This window comes from Plectrocnemia conspersa, unplaced genomic scaffold (genome assembly GCF_051122295.1).
Source record: "Plectrocnemia conspersa isolate PC_06_02 unplaced genomic scaffold, ASM5112229v1 ptg000006l, whole genome shotgun sequence".
NCBI classification, from domain to species: domain Eukaryota; kingdom Metazoa; phylum Arthropoda; class Insecta; order Trichoptera; family Polycentropodidae; genus Plectrocnemia; species Plectrocnemia conspersa.
The window spans coordinates 14,025,001-14,043,560 of NW_028277170.1; the positions used below are offsets into that span (position 1 = coordinate 14,025,001).

At 30.4% G+C, this 18,560-nt stretch overlaps 1 protein-coding gene across 1 annotated transcript in view; it reads left to right on the plus strand.

The window, feature by feature from the left end:
* The window catches only part of LOC148234301 (uncharacterized), a 27,410-nt gene extending 9,649 nt beyond the window's left edge, over positions 1-17,761 (plus strand). Inside the window, exons 2-14 of the mRNA XM_088187631.1 lie at positions 8,246-8,308; positions 8,373-8,499; positions 10,778-10,868; positions 10,944-11,018; positions 11,350-11,496; positions 11,568-11,690; positions 11,844-11,969; positions 12,426-12,569; positions 15,057-15,137; positions 15,935-16,082; positions 16,151-16,313; positions 16,465-16,502; positions 17,246-17,761. Of these exons, the coding sequence (XP_088043757.1) occupies positions 8,246-8,308; positions 8,373-8,499; positions 10,778-10,868; positions 10,944-11,018; positions 11,350-11,496; positions 11,568-11,690; positions 11,844-11,969; positions 12,426-12,569; positions 15,057-15,137; positions 15,935-16,082; positions 16,151-16,313; positions 16,465-16,502; positions 17,246-17,400 (1,481 nt within the window). The 3' untranslated portion in view covers positions 17,401-17,761. The remainder of the gene's footprint in view (positions 1-8,245; positions 8,309-8,372; positions 8,500-10,777; positions 10,869-10,943; positions 11,019-11,349; positions 11,497-11,567; positions 11,691-11,843; positions 11,970-12,425; positions 12,570-15,056; positions 15,138-15,934; positions 16,083-16,150; positions 16,314-16,464; positions 16,503-17,245) is intronic.
* The last annotated feature ends 799 nt before the right edge of the window (positions 17,762-18,560 follow it).

Here is an 18,560-nt window from a genome sequence, read left to right on the forward strand (position 1 = left end):
AAATTGCTTTGAGCCACAATGTACACGCATACAACTACAACCCGTAATCCTTATCCCGAGCGTACTCTATTATTATATTCTATAAAACTAATCACAATTAGGGCTGCTAACAGTCCCGGATTGACCGGGATTGTCCCGGAATTGAAATCACCGACTAAGATCTCGCCAGTGTCAAATTGCAAGAGACATTTTTGAATAAAAATATTTTTTAGCTGTCCTTGTTTAATGTTGGCAACCCTAATCACAACTCGTGTTGTGATTAGAGTTGCCAACATTATGTAAAGTTGCGGCCCATATTGGTTATTGAGTTTTCAAAAAAAGTTGCTCATCACTAGGGATTCCAATCCCGGGCCAAAATTTTGATCCCGGGATTTCGGTATTGCAATTAGTCGATCCCGGGATCCCGGGACTAGTCCCGGGATAATTTTCATGTTATTTTATCGATAAAAATAATTTAAAATGAATAATACAATATTTTTTTACATCCGTTTTTTATAACGTACAATGTATAAAGTACGTATAATTTTAGTCTTGGACTTAAAATAGAAAATAATATAATAAAAATAAAAAAGGGAAGGTCTTATTTATTTATTTGAGAAGATAAAAAATGAACTTTTGACAATGATTGTACATATGTACATTCATAGACACAATTAATGGAAAACATTATTTTGGAAAAAAACTCACGAAGTAACATCAAAGCATCAAGCGTTTCATCATTTAGCCTTGATCTGATTTTGGTTCCTAAGCAGCCTGCAGCTGAAAAAGCACGTTCAGACTCACAGCCTCAAAGATTCACAGATGACACGTGCAACTCGCGCAAGTTTGTATACGAAATATAACGATTTTGTCAATAATAATTCGATTGTGCTTGATAAATCAATCAATCCAAAAAATTCGGGATTATGTTTTATAATCCCGGGACTCATCGGGTATTGAAAATCGTTCGGGATCCCGGGATTGGAATCCCTACTCATCACTGATCTAATGTATTGAGTTTTTGAACAAGCATGCTATCATTGACAACGCTAGTTAGTTTTGCAACATAGTTTCATTCTTGAAATCGAAAATGATAGTTATTGTAGATCATATCGCAGTAATTGTTAAACCACAGTTACTACAAATATCACACCTTGGAAATACGAATGTTTTAAGATTATTTCGAAAAATATGGTTTTAAAATAATTCAGCAGTTTTTGTCCTTATTCGATTGTCTTATTCGTTACCGGACGTTGGCAATCATTCTGGCAACATTTTTATACTACTTTAAGACTTAATGTTATTCTTATTTTTTTTCTTGTATTGGATTACAAGGTGTACACTTTAGTAATGTTTTTCTAAGTAAATATTTTCCTTACACCGTTACTTTTACCATCATTAATTAAAAATTACTACACTATTATCAACTACATTGTTTTGATTAAAGACCCTCTATTATTACAGGCGGCCCTCGACTTTCGCACATAATTGGTTCCTGAAAATGTGTGCGAATGTTGAATGTACAAAAGTCGAGGAAAGTAAAAAAAATTAAAATTGTGTGTATTTTAAAATATTATTTATCAAGTAAATATAAGATGTTTAAGAGGCGTTTAAGAGACACGTTTAAGTGGGGTTTGCGGGTGTTTCCTTTGAAAAGTTATCAAGAGTTAACTGTTTTCTACTATTCTTTTTCTTTTCTTCATATAGTATTTTATAACATGCTATGTCTTTATTGATCGCCCCACGCACTTAAGATATGCGTTCTCCATTGGGATCACAATCTTCCATAATATTTAAAAATTTGTCAAGGTGATTTTCCATTTCATCCGTGTTTTTTTGCTGTGTTTTTTTTGGAAACATATCATTAAAGATTGTGGAAATATATCTTTAATGATATATATTATGAACATATCGTAGACCTGTTTGTATCATACGAACGTCCGATCGGTACGCGACAATTGGGCGACGGACAAATGGGCGATTCCGGTCAATTGGGCGATGGTTATTTGGGCGACGGTCATATGGGCGACAGAAATCAAAAAAATCTTGCACGCCTTGCTTTATTGTAAATATTAATAAAATATACATTACTAAAATACATTAATAAAATATAAAATATTATTAAAGTATATTAAATGAAAAACAATTTTATTTTCAAATTATTAACTCTTAATATAATTATATGCAATACCACATAAATATTCTATGATATTTTTTCTATTGTATCTCAAAACTTTTATAAAAATTCTTTAGTCTATTCTTTTCAAAAAGATATCTATTCCAAACATATTTTTTCTTGTCTTTTTAACTTTTATGTCTGAATTATCCATTTATTAAGAATATAAACTGTGGTAATTTAAATTAGTCGTTCTCAACAATGATCTATAATAACAATTATCTATAAATAACACATAAAATATAACCCACATGTGAATAAAAAGACACGGTGACAAAGTGTTTTAAAACCACGACAAAAATAATTTTCAAAGACGCAACGAAACTTTTTGCGAACGTTTTCAGTCAAAATTCAAAAGTATACTGAGCGCTAGTTATGGGTTATTATATTTATATATAACTATCCTATCTAGTTTTAAATAGATAACCGTAAAATATGCGATTTTTGTAAACTCCCAAAGTTTATTCTCACACTAATTTCCAAAGCGCAAAACATAAAAAAAAATCGCGTTAAGGGCAAAATCCACGATAAACATTTATCAGCGCTAGTTCTAGGTTATTATATTTACATATATATAACTACCCTATCTAGTTTAAAATAGATAACGGTAAAATATGCGATTTTTGGAAATTCCAGAAGATTGTTCTCACAGTAATTTATGTCTCAAAACATAAAAAAATCGCGTAAAGAGCAAAATCCACGATAAACACTTATCAGGGCTAGTTCTGTGTTATTATATTTATATATAACTATCCTTTCTAATTTAAAATAGATAACTATAAAATATGCGAATTTTGGAAATTCCAAAAGATTGTTCTCACAGTAGTTTCCAAGGCTCGAAACATAAAAAAAATTCGCCTAAGAGCCTGCAATTTATCAGGTAGGTATTTATAATAAAATTACCAACTTAAGCCGTGTGTTTTAAGTGTTTTATGATAACGGGTAACTCTCTTAAATTCTTGAATAAAAAAAATCAAACTGTTTAAGTGATATTTTATGATTAAATAAGCACAAATGATAACTAAATATGTACATATATCTTATGTAGGTATATTATATTTTATTTAGACCGAATAATGTTTTCATCTTTTAATTCTATTCTAAAAAATATTACTTATATTTTCGTATGTACGTATATGTATATATATATTTTATTATGTATTAAATTATGTTAATTATTTAATTAATTATAAGATCATGATTTGCATCACATTTATTTGTAATGCATTATTATTATATCGCCCAAAAGACCGTCGCCCAAAAGACCATCGCCCATTTGTCCGTCGCCCATTTTCAATCGCCCATTTGACCGTCGCCCAATCGCCGTCGCCCAATTGACCGTGTCCCCGTCCGATTGAAGCAAAAGATTCACCGCTATCAGAACATTTTTAAAAAAAAAATTAATTTAAAAAAATTGTTTTTTTTAAATGTGCGAATTGTGCGAAAGTCGAACGTTCGAAAGTCGAGGGCCGCCTGTATTCTATTTCTTTCCCGCAACTCAACTTGGGATTTGCACTCGTGTTAGATACATATATAACCCATATAGCCCAATCCAAACCCATTACTCCTTGGACGCAAATTGCCACCTGAAGTCACATGGATCGTATTTGTTTTTTTTTCAAAAACAAATCCATTTGAATATATTCTAAAATTTAGTTTTAGTGTCACACACTATTCATGCGCATGTCTAAACGATTTTCTCTCCAATAGTTGTTATAGAACTTCAAACCACAACACTTCCAACCCTATATTTGATTACATTTATAATTCAATGCAATTATCGAGATAGATTTTCGATACACATACATAGCACCACGGGCCCTTAAAACTTGTAAAAGTTAAATTAATATTATTTAATTTAAACTTATCTCAAATCTTGAATCTTACCGCCTTCATTTTCTTCTAGTTCTTTATCCATATTTATAATATTTTAAACAATTAATTTGGTCTAATTCAACCCTTGCAAATCTACTCTTTGCCTTCGTAAGTCGATGTTTTTCGATTAATAACATACATATATGTATAAAAATAAGTAATGGCGAATGAAAACACAACAAATACAACTGAACGCTTCGCTTTCTTTGAACTGAATAATATCTGTGATCATTTATTAATTAATTAGAAAGCAAAACATCAGAATACCGGTTAAATATGTTGGTCAGATTATTACTGACTAATTATATTGATTCATATATTTTTCTTATTATGACTCAGATAAAACGTTTTGAATTGTCAATTGTGGTTTTGACATATGTATGTTAATCGTAATATTTAATATACAGTCTGCTTAATATTATTTATTAGTCAGTCTAAACCCTAAATGAATTGATTCAATATTCAATGCTTGATAATAAAAAAAGCAATCAAGTTTAAGTAAGAGTTGTCTTATGATATCACTCTGGTGTCTAGACATAAAATGCAATAATTGTCTCAATTTTGGATATCCATCGATAAGAATAGATCTCTCAGTTATAAAGCTATTAAATTGTTGGTTGTTTTTCGACTTCCTATTTGTGTGAAAATATTTTTTTAGCTATGTCAGTAATAAAAACCAAACAGAGATATCAAATGGATGTTAATGCAGCGCTTCGTCTCTCAGAAACAACACTGCAACCACGTATATCAAATTTGCATACAAAGAAGCAGTAGCAGATGTCGCAATAACCAAAAATTGTAATTTTGTAACATTAGATTTAATAAATAAAATTCTATGTACATACGTTTGTACTTCTGACTGAAGTCGATTCGCGAACTATTTAACCAGAAATTATTTGCTGTTTTACGCCATTGGTGTAAAGAAATCTGAAGCAACTGTTTGATTTTGAACCACGATAACAATTCGCGAACGTGTGGTCAAAAATAACACAGTCGTAATTCCGGAACCATTATATTCATCAACTATGAAGACTAGTTTAGCGGATTAAAATTTTAAGGTTTGGTAACCCTAAGGGGTGTAACTTTGCAATCAGTAAGACGCAGTTGGAAACTAGTGAAAATTTAATTAGATTACATTACATATTGCGACAGACTATGATGGGCGAGATTGTTATTTTCCGAGCGGTTGTGGAGAAACTGGCGGATAGATGATGTCAGTGAAAGATCCTTAGAGTTCTGATTGGACATTGCGACAGTATAGCGTAGGTTGATCCCTCTCTGATGCGGTGCTCGTATGGTGGAGTCCCTCTCAGGATGAGCCCTTATCTCTTCGAGTGTCTCCCGGTGTGTGCTTGGTCCTCATTGGAGATCAGCCTTATGTATTTAGCAAAGCTTGCTGATCAATCACAATCATGCAGCGATCATCCAGCCAATCGCTGCACTCGTTTCTTAGAGCAGCGAAATATGTATACGCCCTTAGAAAGTGACATTTGGTTGATGGACATCTTCGAGGTCGAATTGTACAACGGGAATGTTGTGTCCTTACGGTGCTTTTTGTCTTCCGGTAACAATTTTGTTTCCCGTGACCGTTTCGTAACGAAGAAATTCATTTAATGAACCGGAGAATCCTTGCGCGTTATTTATGGGAATCCTTTTTTTTCTGGTCGTAACGAGGGCTTTGTGATCCCTTCCTTTACCTAATCATATAAATAGGGGGACAGATACTTCACTTGGACAAACTCCGCCAGACTTCGCCGGATCGACTCGACGCCGCCATCGCCGCGGCGCGTCGCTACCTACCCGGACCTTGATTCGCCGATACCCCGCTAGTACAACCAGACTCGGACTTCTCGCACGGACATCACCACATCAGATATAAATCAGCCGTCGATATCCAGCTCCAGCACCATTGTCAGCACGACCTCTAGCACTATCGTATAGATCGCTAAACAGTATTGTCTAGTTCAGGGGTTCCCAACCCCGTGCCCGCGGGCGCCATGGCGCCCGCGGACCGATTTGTGTGCGCCCGCCACTATTCGACCGCAATAGAATTATTTTCACAAACACTAATTAAAAATTTAAATTATTTTTAATTATTTGTTAAGCCTCTACTACACTCTCTCAAAGTTGTCCGAACCGAAGCTACAACTGAAATCGGCCGAGATCGCCGACTTTTTTCCGATTATAGCTCCTGTAAGTGGCAAAAAAGGAATCTTTGAAGAGTCAGGTGGTGCCCGCCGCCCTACCAATATTGTAAAATGCGCTCTAGGATACAAAAAGGTTGGGAACCCCTGGTCTAGTTCATCCTTATTGATGAATAATCATTTTTGGTCACAGTCATTAACGCGAGTTTCAAGAATGGGATCCCCACAAAATAAACGATGGCATAATTAGTATTATTATTGTATTGTATCTGGTATAATTTATATACTGCATAATGATATTTTTATTAGACTAAACCATTACTGGCGTCTGGCGGAGGGAAGGGATTTCTCGGAACCAAAAGTTCTCAGATTTATATGACTTCTCTAGATTTCCATCGGCAAGTCACCACTTTCTGTGAAGCAGATCTTTGTCTCGTTACGAGAGGCTTTTTGGCATTATAAACGGTCGTCACACAAACATTAAAATTCTTGACAGTATTACTGAAGTTTAAAATCATTTATTTTTATTGCTTTTTTTGAATTGAGAATCTCTTTTTGAATTTTACCAAAAGCTTTCATATCTAAGTTAGATTTTTATAAACGTTACCATAAATTTATCTTGAAATTGTTCAAGTACTTGTCACTTTTTAGACTGATGTATGCGAGATGTAAATAAAATTAATTTACGCTTGTGTCAAAAGACAATGCATAGTGTTACATTGAATAACAATGAACAGTTATTAGTTGTATTGCTATATAACTGTTTAGCGATAATAGTCCTTTGGTATATGCACTTGAAGGTTTTTGTCGTATAACTATAAAATTGTTTTTATATATAGTGTTTATTTGGCGTCTTAGTGTTATTTATTAATTTAATTTTGCTTTCTCATGGCTTGGAATAATTCGGAGTAAATCGGAACATAAGTCTGGTTGTAATATGACATGTACCCAATAAATTATAGCTTCGATTATATAAATTCTAATGTGACCTGATTTCTCAGTTCAAAGACAGAGTTGTAATTTATTATATAGTGACTTTTTAATATATTGGCGTATTCAGTATGACTGGAGATTAGCAATTAAATGCCATTGATGTCATTGCGAAAAAATATGCTTAAAAAAATATCACCTATAAAGAAAAAGTATAGTTCTGGAATTGTTACTTTACTTGCTAAGAGTAATACAATGTAACACTTAAAATTTAAAGTAGTACAATTTCAATAAGAGAAAGAAAAAAGAACAGTTTAGAAGACAGCAGAGAAAATTTCGTTTCTCTTATATTTTATATGTATGAAAACATATAAAATATAAGATCCATTTGTATATATAATAGTAGATCTAAGCTGTAATGATTTGGTTTTTGTCAAGAAACTCGTAGTGGATGTACTCATACCAGCTGCAGTTCACCATACACAAATAATAGTCAACTGGGTATGAATTGCCCTTCAAATATGATGTACTGGGTCATTTGATGACAAGCAACGATAAGTTTGCTTGTTATTACTGTTGTGGATCCGTTTCTCATCGCAAATATGCAATTAATCAAAATATGGTGTGAAATAAATATATATTGTTAATCTTTGAAGTTTGTTCTCATCTGTCAATGTATGTGGCAATCCATTTGTTCATCTTCCATGATTTTCCCAATTGATGTAAAAATGTAAACGTCAAATATTGAAGAGTTCTTGATACATTACTTTTGATTTTTTTCATCATAGTTATCAATAACCGAGGTGCATCTTCAAGTAATTTAATACCAAAGAAATCTGCAGCCTTTGATTCAAGCTCAAACTCATAAAGCAAACATGCTTGAATTACACTCGATTCAATTTACTTCTTAAATGAGCCAAAAATCATAAATTAAAAGATATTGCCACAACGAAGTGCTTCAATCAACTGATGTATATATAATATATATCTGTGCTATTATGTAATATATGATACATTTATAAACTCATGAGCTTGACAAGTTCCAACGAGTAACTAACAAAAACCACACTTTTATGGTTACCTAATATTTTATTATACATATTGAATATAATTATTATTTATTGATTTTTAATTCTTACAGTGAGGCGTGCTTGGTTGCTACGCACTGACAAAGAGCTGGCCCATAAACTGCAAGATGATGAAAGTAAGTCCATTAGAATACTATTAATAGAAAGAGCAAATTGTTGAAAACCATATTAATTTTTCAGTCGTCAACCATTTATCTGGTAATAAATTCAGAAATGAACTTATCAGAGAAGACTTTCCGGCTGCAGCTGCTGTCCAGGCTCAAGATGAAGATATGCTGAAAAGAGAATATCTTAGACAGAGATATATGTATGTATATTTTTAACATATCTATCAATATATTAAATATTAGTATTCAATATAATACTTTTCAGTAGGAATACAACCGAAAAGTATTTAAAAATGTAAACATTATTGTATTATATAGTAGTATATTTTATATATTATTATAACAAAAAACATTTACTAACTCAGATATGTCTTAGTAATTTTGTTCTTTAAAAACTTTATTTCAACCGAAGAATTTACTTCATAAATATCAAACAATAAATATTATTTTATATAACAACTCCTCACTTAGTGAACTACCTTCTTAACAATCGCTCAACTGGATATTCTTTTTCTCAGTTTTAGATAGTGGAATTTGTCAAGGGAGAGCTAATAAACGAAAATTTAATAGACTTGAAAGTGCAGAAGAACAAAAACAATGAAAACTTAGTTGCTGTGTCCTAAAAAGTGATGCGGCTATATTAGAATTAAATAGTATGGATTCGAATTTTGAACAGCATAATAAAGCAATATGACAAATAAATTACATACAATACTTTCGTAAAATTTATAATGAGTAAATAAATAAAAATAAAATAAATATAAAATATGAATAAAAGGCTACTAAATTAAATTTTAATTAAAAATATATATTTAATGGACGAAAAAATAATAGTGAAAAAGCCTGTTCCTACTTACCTATGTATAATACAGCAATGTTTGTAATCGATTTACCTCGATAATGAAAAATTAATAAATATATAAAATAATATTCCGAAACTAATAGTAAACTAAAAACACATATTTTATCTCACTTTAGACGAAAAAAGGTGCACAACTTAAACAAGTGATATTATTATGTAACGATTTTTAGACTCTTCTAAAGAGATCTTTTACATTTAGACTCATGTCAAAGCAATATAAATATCATAGATATAAAAAAGAGTAGTACAAATTTGGTATCCTACTTATAGGTCTGTGAGCATATCTGGGTTAATAAACTCTAATAGTTTATTACAATATACAATTTCTCTTAATCCTCTTGAATATGATTTTCATGCCATCATTAAAAAGGAACAACTTGGTAAGAAAAAGCTCGTTTATAATATTCTATTAAAATTGAAATATCTTAACATTTAATTTTATAGCTTTGTGTATCATCTAAAAGATCATTAAATAAAAACCATGTAATGAATTCTTTTTTCCAGATTTACATTTAAATCTAATTTAATACATACTATATTTAAGTAATGTTATATTATTTTTCTCATATGCATTAATTATTTGATCTTTTTTGTATTTTTTTCTTCAAGAGACTACAGATGTTCTTTTTTCCATTATATGTTAGTAAGCCTTCTGCTCAGTCTCTTCCTTCTTTTTGTTCTTGGTCTTCAGTACTGACCATCAAAGAAACTTAGCGTTCAGATCTTAAATTCGGTTTTAATAAATTGAAGACAGGGCGTTTTTCTGGGCCCAATTTGATTCCTGATTTCATTTTGAAGGGTTGCGAAGTCAGTCTCTCTGCTCCTCTAAAACGTATTTTTGATCTAATTCTAAAGACATCATTATTTCCAGATCTATGTAAGCGCACAAAAGTCACCCCTATTCATAAAAAGGCTGACAAATTGTGTATAAAGAACTATAGACTAGTCGCAGTAAGCTCCTGCTAAATTGTTTGAAATAATTATTCATAGATGTCTTTAATCACTTTCAGCAAGTTTTGTTGGACCAACAGTACCTCGAGGATCCGACCTGGGCCCTCTGATTTTTATGTTATTTATTAATGATATAAATACGGCAGTTACAAATTCAATTTTTCCTTTGTACACAAATGATTTAAAATTGTATAAATGCATTCGATCTTTTGCAAACTCCTTCTCTCTACAGAGTGACTTAGACTCTATGGAGATAGGGTTCCATTAACCCTCTGCTCTTCAGTGTCGGAAAGTGGCATTCTGTGTCATTTTCTCGATCCCGTTCGCCATCAGTTTATTCCTTCGATCTCAGTGGGAAAATTTTGACTAGAGAAACTTCAACTAAAGATCTCTGAATCACTTTTGAGAAAATTTTTTTTTGCGAAAACTCTGAATCACTTTTGAGAAAATTTTGCCGATCCGTTAGTTATTCGCGTCCTCTATGACGCCTTAGTTGTTAGCATTCTTGAATTGGGATCTATAATTTGGAATCCCCAAATAACCAAATATTGGCTGCGGCAGCCAGGCTAGAAAAAACATTGCTTCAGAGTCCTTGTGGCATGTATTAAATATTTATCAAGCTTTATCAAAAATCAATAAACAATCTATGATTATATTATTAACAGAATGGAGGAAGACGCAAGGGTAGCACTTGACCTTCAGAAAAAACTAATACTGGATAAAAAGAATAGAAATCAACTTCAAGAATCACACGTTGTGAGTTTTCGTTCTTTAATATATACCTACTCAAATTTGAATCAATTGATTTATGATTGTAATATTTTTTTTCAGGATATGCCGCAACATGATATTATCAATTTTGACCATCAAGACTTTCTACATTCTGATATAGGACTACCGACTATGGTTTGTTATTTAAAAGCCCTGTGTATTTAATATGAGGTTTCTTAGTTGATGAATTCAATTATTATTTTTTAAATTCGAGTTGGTCTTTGCCTTGATGTGAAAAGTTCTATTGAAAAGAAGGTCATAAATCGAAAATAACAACACTGTTAAATATACCTTTCTTTGTCACAAAAGCAACCCAAATTATCATAAACTCATGAATACGTTTAGGAATTGTAAGAAATCATACATCCCTTTAACAACAAATAGAGAATTACGTTTTTGATTTAATTAGTCACTTTTGACATCTAGAGTCCACATATATGGATATAAATAAACCGCATGATTGCAGGACAACCAATCATATCATTTAGGCAATCACGGCGATGCAAATTTTCAACCGTCTAGAAATGATATCCTATTAAATAATCCGACTAGTGCGCAACATGCCAAAGGACGAAGCGACAGACACGATTTGGTCACGAATGACGTCTATCCGGTGAGTTGTATTGACAAATTGAATAATGAACTAAACGAAACCAGTGCATATTATAAAGTTATTCGATCCAGGATCCTTGCACCTCTTCGTACAATCAAATACCGCAATTAGCGATGAGAGAAAACAACAACAACATGAGATCATCGGCGCCTGGTAGGAGTAAGTCTGGAGCTTACAACAATGAGATACTTATCGTAAGTAATTTAAAAAAAAATTTTAATTATCTAAATACGTTCAAATACATATATAAATAAAAACATTGCTATCCTTGGAATTATCAATATTAAATTACTATATTACGACGGATATTAGGTTTTTAAAATGTAGTGTTTTTATTTATTTTGCAGGGAAGTATTACGTCCACTCATGATAAAAGTATTGAGAGACAATCCACACACAATTCGGAAGATATGAACAATCAAAGATTAAAGTTACCTAGCAAGCCTCCAACTAATTGCGATTTGAATGCACTGGTATATATGTATATATTTATATATTTTTATAAGCATGATGATCTGAAGCTTTGTTTCTAATTCAATATGCTTTAGTTTATTGGCACAAAGGTAATGATTATATTTTTCTCTCCGATTTATATGTTAAGTTATACTATAATAAACTCTACACAACAAAGTTTTTTATATCAAAAATTGATTTTTACTTCATAATTATATTGTAGAGATTAAAAAGTGTAGTAAGCATCATAGCTTATTACAATCAATCATTTAATTGTAATTATATATAAAAATCGAGACCTTAATAGAAAATACAAAAATAATGATATAGTTTAAAACAACATGAATTTTTACATGTAAATCGAATTATCTTATCTTTGTGACAAAATCCTACACAAATAGTATTTTTATATTTACATGTAATTACTTGAGGAAATACTTTGAAAATAAACTCTTTGTTCTATATGAATACAATAGGCTGAACCGAGTACATCTTCTCAGCCTGGAGATAGATCAGCAAGCGAGCTGCTGGAGATTAGAGAATTAGAAAAGGCGTTGGGTGTGTCTAGACGAAAATTGTATGAAGAACAACAACGTCTTTTGCAAGAAGAACGAGATGCGGTTCGTAAAAATATTATATTTAAAGTATGATAAAAAATAACGACAATTTTTATTTATATCAACAGTATTTGTTCTAGTCCTTATCAGGTATACTTCCAGTGTTTTTTCCAATCCGCAAAACATTTATGGAATGCACTATTTGGTTGTCACTCAGCGATTTTCATTCAACTTCTATATGCTTGCAAAACATTTCTTTCGATGTCCTCTCTATCTGCAGTATAGGAAAAAGTTGGTTCGGTGATATTTCCAGACATGAATTTTGCAGATGTGAACCTTCCGTACACTGATTATTAGGGATAAATAAAATTGTTTAATATTTTATTAAAAAACAAATTAAGATAAACGTTTTAATTATTGTTGAATTTTTTACTACCGAGTTCAATATAGCAATCAACTTGAATTAAATCCAATGAATCAATATATTTTCTTTGTGAAAAATGCAAAAAACGACAATTAAAAAGGATCTTTATATAACATAATAGTAGTGACATGTAATAAAATTAATCCCTCGTGTAACTTCACACAACTTTTTTTTATTGTCTTGCTTAAATGGCCTATTTCCATTACTAAATAGTTTTATATTACTTTTATGAAATTTAATTCTTATAAAATTAATCATTTATTATTTTATTATCTCAAGTAAAATATCATAAGTTTAACAATAAGCAACGTGTAAAATAAATAGTTTCCTAGGATTATGATGTATTTCAATATATCAATGAAAACGTGAAATTATTATGAAGCAAATTACTACAGTAACAAAATAGTATTAGTTCCTAAAACTTATAATAGTAGTAGTATTCTTATCAATAATATTATTACTTTTACTAATTACTCCTTGTATATGATTTTGCAATATTCTTTCCCAGATTGATTTTCAGAAGACAATCTCATAACGATTGATCTTTATTTTTCAACAAATGAACAAAATTTTAATAAAATCTTTGGAAAAATGTTGTTTGCACAACATACAAAGGATTCATTTTATTACATGTCATTACTAATATGTGTTATGACGATCCTTTCGAAAGGATTTAGACAAAATTGCCGCTTTCAATAAAGAAAAAAGATAATTAAGACACACTCAAGGTTGTCATTCGCATTTTCAACACATCCTATACATGTAATAAAAATAAACTTTGGGCGCATAAAATGGGAATAACTGTCTGGTGAATAACAATGCACAAATCAGAGGGTAAAAATTTGGCCCGCATTTAATCTGTGTATACAGCAGTTTTTATTTGTTTATCACATCCGAAATTTGCCATTCATTTTCATAAAAGCCGCCCACTACAATTTCTAATCAATTTTTGTTTAATTGTCCATTTTTATAGTCAACTATTTAAAAAAATTATAAAAATAATCAAAATTCCAGAAACGGATATTTTGCAAAACTGATTAACGTTTTATCACAAAGTAAAAATATAAATTTCGTATGTATTATAATGAGCTCCATAGTTAAAAATTGAACAATCCAAATGCTCACCTTAATTTTTTTTCAATATACATACTATTAAAAATATTTATTTTTGTCTAGAATATTCAAAATCGGTGTCTAGAAAGTTACTGTCTAAAAATCTGTGCAAAATTCGTGTACGGAATAATCCTGTCCAGAAAAATCCGAGCACTGAAAAAGTTGCAGAAGGCCAAATCTGGTGAATATGGTAGCTGCATCATCATAATTCATAATTATGTAAAAATACTAGCAACAGATTTGCATGTGAGCCAGTAAATTATTGTGGTGCAAAATCCTAGACTTATTTATCCACAATTCTAGTCGTTTTCTTTTGACGCAAACAGCGTAAAACTGAAAAATAATACTCCTTATTGTTCTTTATAATCAAAGAAAAATAGTAAAGAGACCTTGATATTCGATTTTTTGAATTTGACGTTCTTTTTTTGCTCTTGGTTCTTTAGAGCGCTTCTAGTGAAGCGATTGAACCTTTGTGATCATTTCATAACCATATACGGTTTTTAGCATATTTGAACCGTCAGCGTCTTCATTTAACAATTACTCTGCAATTTCTTCACGAATCTATTTTTGTTGAGAATTCAAATTTTGTAACAAATTTTTCTGCTTCTCATTTTATGCAGAAAATTTTATTTATATAAACTATACGAGATACCAACTTCTTCAACGATAGTGATTCGGCGATTACTAAGCATGAAGTCCTTAATTTTTTTCACATTTTCATCAGTTGCCAACGTATTGGGTCTTTTATTTCTTTTGTCATCTTCGATGTCTTCATGACCCTTTTAAAATGGCTGGTACCATTCACAAAGCCTTCTTTTGAACATAACATCCTTATGAAAAGCTTTCTCTAACATTTGCACCACTTCATTGCACTTTCTTATATTTTAAAAAGAGATAAAATAAATAGCACACAAAATCAAAAACTGTTGATATTTTTTTATCACACCTCGTATGTGTATATACATTAATGCCTGAATATCTTATTTTATCCATAATTGTATGTTGATCATTAGGAAATGGCCAGGTTGCTAAATGATTCCGAGGAAATCATTGAAACCAGAGATTCCGAGATGGCTCGTATTCTTCAAGATAAGGTATGTCGTAAAAATTAATTTATAAACTAACAGTTTAATTATCTTGATATTTAGTGATATGTAATTACTTTTGTGTGTAAATTAAATTTATATAAAGACTGACTCTCAAGTCCGACCAGAAGGGGAGACCAGCTAATAATACTTGGACCCAGATCATTCTTTGTAAAGTGAAAAATTGCGAAAATTTTATTTAAAATTCGGTCGATCGACCGATATTTTTAAAATTTTATATGAATAAAATTAATATTTCCGGAGTTTCCAAGTACCGGATCTCCATTCCTTTATCTATTAGTTTATTACTTTTTACAATCCTCCATGGGTCACATTTAAAAAAAATTTAAAATGGTTTTCATTTGCCTTTTTTGCTTTTCATTTTTGTTTATACAAAAAAATGCATAATTGTGCGAACTGTAAGTTTTGGAATTTTATACTTTAGAGGTCACTTAAATGTTTGGAAGGGGGAGGAGCGCAGCAACAATAAGCACAGGGCCCCGATTTTTTGTCTGCAGTCCTGGATTGTCTTTGCAGTCTTTCTATATTCAAAATTCTTGTACTTAAATTAAACAGTCTTATATTATATGAAATGTATAGCCAAAATCGAACGCAAATTAAAACTTTATTTTTTTATCTATAACTAGTTTTAACAGCCATTAAATTAATATTTCTAATTTATTTTCAAAACATAAATAATATCACTTTTACATATCTTATACTATAAACATATATACATTATGATAACGTTTAAATTCTTTGTTTATGTGTGACATTTATAGAAATATTGACAATGATATTTTCAGGAAATTGAAAAATTCCGCCGAAGTAAAGAAAAGCAACGGCTAAGGCATCAACAGAAGCTCGCCGAAACTCAACAAAAACTGAAAGTTAATTATAATGAGACTGTATTGAATGACACATATTGTCAGCCAAGAGACGTCATATCCAATGGTACTATATTTCATAATACAGAATGTAGCATGTAAATACATATATAATAACAGTTTATAATTAAATAGCTACACAACCAACAAATCACGACGATCCTGATGGAGACCCCCACTATATGGAAGTTCTATCTACCAGGGGATCTATTCCGTCTCATCTGAATATTCACACTCAAGAGAAGCACAAAAATTACCGAGCACTACCAGAAACTCCAAAGTATTACGGCCGTCCCAAGTTAGTAGCACATCTATAATAAACAATATACAATTGCTAATGCGACTATATCAATCATTGCCGCGTTTCTATATATACTTTCCATCGCACATTAGCGTAAATTGAATTGTTAATCATTGTCGGATAAAATTCAATCAATTATTATTTACAGAATGGCTGAACCAGGTGTCGGAATGGAGTCAGAGAATTGTAAGTTCATATTTTTTGTGTGTAAAGGGCAACGTTCAAATTTTACTACAAAAATATTGTTACTATCTCTGGTATTTTTTTCAATCAAGAATTGTATTATTTTTAAACTCAAAATTAGTTTAGAATACGCTGATTAATTTTGTTCAATGTTAGAAAAAGGTATTTAACTCTTTGACCGCGGATTCCATCTATAGATGCCATCAAGAAAATCGTCAATATGCATTGGGCACCTAAAAGTACCATGAAGCTATATGGTTATTTTATATAATTTAAGGCTGAAAATCACTTATAAGTATTTAAAGAATATATGGCACGAATAGGTGCACACCACATATTAGCAAAGAGCAAAATTATGTGCAAAAATACTAGCCACTGTCAAAGTGTTAACAAAAATTTAAATTTAAAAAATCATATTCCAATATGTCATTAATGATATAACCTAAAATATTTTCCACGTCATTGATTAAAAAAATACGTGCAAATCTATAGATTCATTAAATCAAATTTGAAAGAGCAGTCGAAATGAAGTCTATTTGATTTTATAACTCATTCTTGATAAAAATGTTATCGCCCCGGTGTTTTCATATATGTAAATATATCATCGTAGTTTGTTTTAATTTTTGTAATAAAAAATAACACATTTATTTTTGTAGTAATATTTTCGTGCATCAATCTTTATTTAATAAAAATTAAGTTATAAATATATATAAATACATGTATATATTTTTATTATTTTATTTTAGATGTTGGTAATACGACTACAATATCAAGCACCAGCAGCGCCTATTTGTCGGACAGTGATCAGGGAAACAATCAGTCAAACGGTAAGACTGATTCCAAGCCGAAGAAGAATAGGTCTAAAAAGGACGCAAAGTCTTCAAAGTGCACCATAAATTAATTTGTTTCGGGAAGAAAATAGAGTCGATATTATTACATTAATACTCAAGAATATTGAATCTAATGAAATCATGGCACTTAAAAACAGAATGCTACAATAAAGACAAGGATCTAAAAGACCTTTAACTTTAATATGTATAATAAAAAGTAACTAATATGTTAAGAAAATTACAGACTTTATTTGGTTAAATATTTCTCCTTCAGTCAAATGTGTCCAAATAACTCGAATATCTTTACAAGAATATTTTAAAAATTATCAATGATTTAATTTCTTTGCTGTTAGATATATTTAGAGCATTCTTATCTAAAACCACATCTCAAATTCTACGTCTCTTATAGATACATCTCTTATAGATTCTCAATTAAATATGAAAAAACGTAATCTATCAAAATATATATAAAAAACTCCAATTTTGCAGATTATGTGTTAATTAAAATCCTACGATGGAGGTCAATTGCTTAAACATAGGATTTTAAATTAGTCTTACAAATTGCAGGTCTTTCGGTCTTCCTTGGTAACACTGTATATATTTTTTCGTTATTTAATATTATATATTTATTATTGCATATTTATTATTGTTCGTTCTTAAATGTAATACCAAAACTTGTTATACTTTATATTATCATAAAATAATTTATATTTTATGCAAATAATTTGATAGTTACAATTTAATGTTATCAAATCCATAATTTTGGTAGATATTACCAAATTGTTTGATTAATCCTTTGACTAGATTGGTTAATTAATTCTGTTGATTATTTTATTTATTTAAACACTTCAATGTCCATAAAATTTAAATACAAAATTATATGAAACTCATAATAAACTGATATTATTAATATTTGTACCATTTTAATGTAATAGTTACCATAAAAATGTACGACATGACATAAACATAATAATGTAAAATCTATGACAAAAATATTTGCTTTTAATACTTATTTGTGAATTATTAAAAATTAAAAATAAATTAAAAACTTCTCTTTTGATAAAAGTATATTTATGTATGCTTATACTAATCTTTTCCTCTTTGCATTTTTGTTTAAGCAATTTTTTTATTCCACATTTTACATTACATACTTGAACTACAATATCACTACTATCATATAATAAATAAGATTCCAATTATATGTATTGTTAATTTGGTCCAAACCAAAAAT